The sequence below is a fragment of the Arachis ipaensis genome, chromosome B6 (genome assembly GCF_059453495.1).
Source record: "Arachis ipaensis isolate K30076 ecotype BB chromosome B6, ASM5945349v1, whole genome shotgun sequence".
Lineage (NCBI taxonomy): Eukaryota > Viridiplantae > Streptophyta > Magnoliopsida > Fabales > Fabaceae > Arachis > Arachis ipaensis.
The window spans coordinates 98,059,848-98,066,015 of NC_142441.1; the positions used below are offsets into that span (position 1 = coordinate 98,059,848).

Consider the following 6,168-nt stretch of genomic DNA (forward strand, 5'->3'; position numbering starts at 1 on the left):
AAAGTTATTCTTTTTTATTAGAACGAAAATGAAACATCAGATATTTCAAATTATTGTTGGAACATTTTAAGATCCAACCGTTAAGCTTCGATTACCTAATGGCAGAGCTTATTCTCCAGAGGTTTATTCCCCAAAGCACCCTTGTGCATGTAACGACGCACGTTTTTTAAAATATAAATATAAATAATTTATAATTTATTTTATTAATTAAAGTTATATATTTTTAAAAATTATTTTATTAAAAGTAATTAAATTAATTTTATAATTATTTGAGTTCAATTAAATTTAGATTCTTATATATTTTTATTATGATAAAATATTTTACATAATTAAAACTATAATTTTAGAAATTTATAAATTATAAATAAAGAAAATTATATATATATATATATATATATATATATATATATATATATATATATTAATTTGAGTAATTGATATTTTTAATTTAAAAATAAAGTTTAGTTATTATTAACGGTCTCAATATCCGTCGATATGAGTAAATATCGGTATTCTTTGGTGAACTTAGCTTAACTTTATTAATGCTTCATCGTATATATTTTATTGTTATGTTGTTAATGTTATTTATATTAATAACTCATATATATTATTACTTGTATTTTAATATATTCAGTTTTTATAATTATTCGTTTAAAATATTTATAACTTGAATCGCTAATTCAGTAGCTTAAATAAGTGACACCCAACCTCTTGTGACACCTAACCCAATCTCATAATATCTCTTTAACGTTACAAGAAGAAAAAAAAGAGAGAGAAATGAACCGTGAGTGAGAAAGGGAATCCATGGCACCTCCGAGCTTCCGGTTTTAATTTCTTGAGATCCGTAAATTCAGGGGCGGAGCTAGGCTAACTATTTAGGGGGGGCGCTATTTAATAATTTACTAGAAATATTTTATATTACTATTTTTATTGATAAAATTAAAAAAAATAAATATATAATCTCAATTAAAGTAAGACAATAATATATAAAAAATACCACTTACAGTTTTATATCATGAAAAGGCTATTCGACGTTTTTTTTCTATTTTCAAAATCATCTATAATTGAATTTGTGTCGAAAATAGCTGCTAATTCTTTCTCTATATAGATGACCATATTGTCTGCAAGAAATTCATCAGCCATCTTACTTCGGAGTCTTGTCTTAACAATTTTCATTGCTGAAAAAGCTCTTTCTGTTGTTGCTGTAGACTCTGGTAGAGTTAAAACAAGACGTATTAATCTATCAACCATGTGATAATTTCTTGATTTTCCCGTTTCTTGCAACTTGTTGCACAATTCAGAAAGTGTACCAATGCCTTTCAAATGATTTGGTATATCATGCTGATAATGTTGCAACTGAGATTTCAAAATATTTAGCTCATTAGAAGGAAAGTCAAGGGGATAAAACTTCTCTGCTAACTTGCTAATTTCTTCAATGTTAAATGATTTGAAATTGTCCTTAGGATCCAAAGCACAACTCAAAGTCAAAAGCTCTATTGTTTGCTCATTAAATCTACTATTCAACTCTTGTATTTGAGAGTCAATTGTTGCCAAGAATATATCTATTCGATAATGATGCTCAACTGTCACACTTGGTTGACGAGATCGACCTCTTCCAAAAATATATTGTGCACTCATATTAGGGACTTCAATTTCATGCTTTTCACAAAAATCTTTAACATTTGCAAGAAAATTGCACCATCCACCATCTCTTAATTGTTGAAGAAGTAACTTTGATGTAGAAACAATATGCATTGCATTAAGAATATCTTGAGATTGTTGTTGCAGTGCTTGGCAAAGAACATTAGTGATTCCCATAATCTCTTTCATCAAGTGCAAAGTGAAAACAAATTCAAATGACAATAATATTTTGCTAACACCATAAGCCTAACCTCTTTGTGCATAAGTTATCCCGTCTTCAATGATATTATTGAGAACAATATTGGTAGCAGTAAATATTTTTACCAAACTGCAAATAGAATTAAAGTGAGAGCTCCATCGAGTATCCCCAGCTCTTTGTAAAGTGCTTATTTGATTCGCACCTTTGCCTGTTTCTAATTCATTTTGAGCAACCAAGTTTGCATTTTCAATTGCTTGAGCTTCTTGTAATTGATCATGTCTTTTTGAAGAAGCACTAACAATAGTGACAATAGAATTTAATTGAGTAAAAAATTCATGAATTTGAAGTACCTCTCTTGAAGCTGCCACCAATGCTAATTGTAACCTATGAGCAAAACAATGTACATAGTATGCTTGTGGAGAATCTTTAAGAAACAAAGCTTGCAAACCATTCCACTCACCCCGCATGTTGCTAGCACCATCATACCCTTGACCCCTAATATTTTCAACTTGGAGATTATAATGAGAAAGGACAGAAATCAATTCTTTCTTTAAAGTTGTTGCACAAGTATCAGTGACATGCATAAGATCAAAGAATCTCTCTTTAACAAAACCATCTAGAGTAACAAATCTCAAAACAATGGCCATTTGCTCCTTTTTAGATTCATCTCTAGCTTCATCAACAATAATACAAAATTTGGCATCTCCAATCTCTTCTCTAATTGAATTTCTCACCTTAGTAGCAAGAATATGTAGAATTTCTTTTTGGACATCATTTGAAGTATATTTAGCATTTTTTGGAGCATTTTCCAAAACATTCTTTTTCACTCTTTCATTGTAAGATCCCAAAAATTTCAACATTTCCAAAAAGTTACCTCTGTTGCTTAAACTTTGCTTTCATCATGTCCTCTGTATGCACAAGCTTGAAATGTCAACCATCTAATGCAATCTATAGATGCTCCTAGTCGAATTCGATTCTTTTCAATCTCTTCTGATGTTTGCTTATGAAGAAGTCTGTCGATATGTTGTGATTGTTTCATCAAATCATCACATGATTTCAGCGCCTTATGATGGAATGAGTTAGGACCTTTGCCAATGTGATTCAAAAGAGCACATTCTTTTCCACTATTTACTTTCTTCCAATTCCTGAAACCATTCTCAATAAAAGCATTTGAACCCGTATTGATTGAAGGTTCCTTAGCAAAACGAAAGCACGGAAAACAATATATAGCATCATCTTCTATAGAATATTCTAACCAAGATGGGAACAATTTAAACCATGAAGCTTGAAAGTGACGATGACTTTTATCACCAGAAAATGGATAATTATCAAGAATTGGTTGATTTGGCCCAACTTTAATATAAGCCCGACGGATTTCATCTCTTTTATTTGGAGGAAACTTCCAAATCATTGGTCGCATTCCAGGATCTCTTTCCAAACGAAAAACATCTAGTTGATTTGGAAGAAGTCGTGGACGCTTTGAGCTATTCAACGGAGAACTTGAAGTAATGAAATTTGATGACCCCTCAAGTATTGGAGTAGTAATAGTAGAAGCATCTTCATTCTCTTGATCTTTTCTTTTAAAAAATGTATCAATGGTTTTGAACTTACTCATGATTCAAATAGCCAAATAAGTTCCTATAATTAAAAATATATTTAGCAAAAAGTGTAAATTACAGTCTAAATCTTTATAAAATATAAAAATTATATTTTAATTTAAAATAAAATATTAAAATTCAGAACAATAATACTAACATCCTAGTATAAATAATATAAAATTGTAATTAAATAGTTAACTAATAAAAAAAAAACTAAATATACAAGCTAACATATAATAACATAAACTTAATTAACAAATAATAATAAATTAACTAATTAAGTAAATAATTAAATATATAAAAAAAATAAAAATAGAACATTTTTTGAGAAAAAGAAGTGAAAAATCACTTGTTGAACTATTATCTTTTATTTTTAATATGCAAAAAACAAAAAAAAAATAAGAGTCAAAGAGGTAAAAGATAAAAAAATTAAAAAAATAAAGAAGAAGAAGAATAGAAAAAGTTGTTACCTGAAATTTTGGAAAGTGAAGGCGGGAAGGAGAGAGGAGGAGACGCTGATAAATAAAAAAAGGGATGGGAAACTGGTTGGAGGCTTGTAGCGCTGGGAATTGGGAAATAAAATAAGGGAATAGGGAATGGGTTATTGGGCTGGGTTTTTGTAGAAACTAAAAGGGGTTGAAAAAGTTATAAAACAAAAAAAGAGGGGGGGCTGAGAAATAAAAAAAAAAGGGAATAGACTTCTATTTTTTTTTTTAAATAAAAACTAAAATTTTGGGGGGGCCATTGCCCCCCTTTTCTTATACGTACCTGCGCCCCTGCGTAAATCTAATAAAAAATTTAATCCGATAAAAGTATTTGTATTTTTCTTCTCTACACGTTGGCGTTACTTTTGTTCGGTAGAAGTTGATGGTGACGTAGCTCCTATTTCCCTTTATTTCGGCCAATTAGAGTTCTAGGAGGCACAAACAATTTCTGATATTTTCATCTTTAGCAGCTCGATCAAAAAGCTTCTTCGGAGTTTTCGTGATTTTGATTTTATATGGAGGTTCGGTTTGGTAATTTTATAATAATTAAATGTAAATTTGATAAGTGAATGTTGGTTTAATTGATTATTATTTGAGGTTGATTAAGTTTATGTTGAAATCTTGTTGAATTATTGTTGTTGCTTGTGATTTGTTTCTTGGGATTATCACTACAACATTTTTAGGTTGAGGCAACATTTAAAAAGTGTTGCCTAAAGGCTGACAAAAGGTTGCTTTTGATCTATGACAACACTTTTGGACCTAAGGCAACGTTTTTGGGCAGCGTTGCATATGCAGCCGTTGCCTTAGATCAAGGCAACACTTTTTTGTTTCAAAAGCAACGCTTTTGAGAGCAACACTTGGTAAGTGTTGCCTTTGGTTGAAAAACAACAACACTTCAAAGGTGTGTTTGAGACAACACTTTTGTAATGTTGTCTTTTCTCATATTTTGACCACTACTAAAAAATGTTGCCTATTTGCAATAAAATTCAACCATTTTATGTGTTGCTTATATGTTTGAATTTGCAATACTTTAAAGTGTTGCCTATTAGTTTTGAATATGCAACCTTTTAAAGCATTACCTTTTCTTTTGAATATGCACCTATACAAGTGTTGTCTTTTCTTTTGGATATGCAACCTATACAAGTGTTGTCTAATAGTCAAAATATGCAATTAATAAAAGGGTTGCCTTTTTGATAAAAATAAAAATTACTTTTGTAATAAAAATACAAAAAAATAAAATTTACAATAAAATTTTTTTGTTCATACATGTGTAATTATTTTAATTAATAAATAAATTTGTGCACAATAGAAAAAAATTATAAAAGAGACAAAATAACTAATAATAAAATTCTAATTAAAATAAATATTAAAAAGTTCAATTAGTATTTCAAATACATGTTTATCAATAATTCTCAACAAAATAATAAAATTCTTGTCTAACAATAATTGTCATAACAAAATAGTAATTAATATTTATCAAAAAGATGTCAATCTACTTGCATATTTTATATCCATGCTTGACTTGCCCCATATGCTAAATCTGCAAATAATACACAACAAAAAATAAGCAACTTATCATTAAAACTGAAAAATTATAATAAAAATTTCTTTATGATGTTAAATATTATAGATATAAAAGCAATAAATAGGTCTAAAAAACTCATTCTAATGTGGCCAAGGTATAAGACCATAGTTATCAGAACCGAACCGGTAATTGACCCGGTCATACGACTGGGTCACTGGGTTACTGGTTCAACCGGTGGGTCACTGATTTACCCGATTGACCCGATCATAATTAAATAAAAATATAAAATTATAAAAATAAAATTAGAATTAAAAGTTAAATGCATATTTTTAAAAATATATTAATAACAATTAAATATCAATTCTTAGATATAATTTATAATACAAAAAGAGATAATAAATTAGTTACCAGTACAAAATATTTTTCAATTTAAATAAATAAAAATAAAAGATAACATAATTAATATCAATATATCAATATATTTGTATACTATGTGTTGTTACTTATTTGGTATCCATGTAAATCCATACTTAAAAAAATAAAAAAAATAAAAAATCATTACGTTTTGTTATATATTTATATTTTGTCATATCTATCAGTAAGAATCAAGTTTGCCATAGTGGCAAGGGGGAGGTTTTGGTTACTCGCAATCCCGTGTTCGAAACCCATATCGAACATTTTTGGGTACTAGTGGGAGCTCCTACGATGATCCGGGTTCCG

The 6,168-nt window shown here is 28.9% G+C and overlaps 1 protein-coding gene and 1 pseudogene across 1 annotated transcript; both read right to left on the reverse strand.

Moving 5' to 3' along the window:
* Positions 1-1,008: 1,008 nt before the first annotated feature.
* Positions 1,009-1,818, reverse strand: LOC107647017 (uncharacterized). The gene has a single exon (XM_016351151.2). The coding sequence runs from the start codon at positions 1,816-1,818 to the stop codon at positions 1,009-1,011; it is 810 nt and encodes a 269-aa protein (XP_016206637.2).
* A 69-nt stretch (positions 1,819-1,887) lies between these two features.
* Positions 1,888-3,455, reverse strand: LOC148561908 (uncharacterized; annotated as a pseudogene).
* Positions 3,456-6,168: the final 2,713 nt, after the last annotated feature.

Coding starts and splice junctions, on each gene's coding strand:
- LOC107647017 (XM_016351151.2), bottom strand. CDS start 1,818: ATGGGAATCACTAATGTTCTTTGCCAAGCACTGCAACAACAATCTCAA.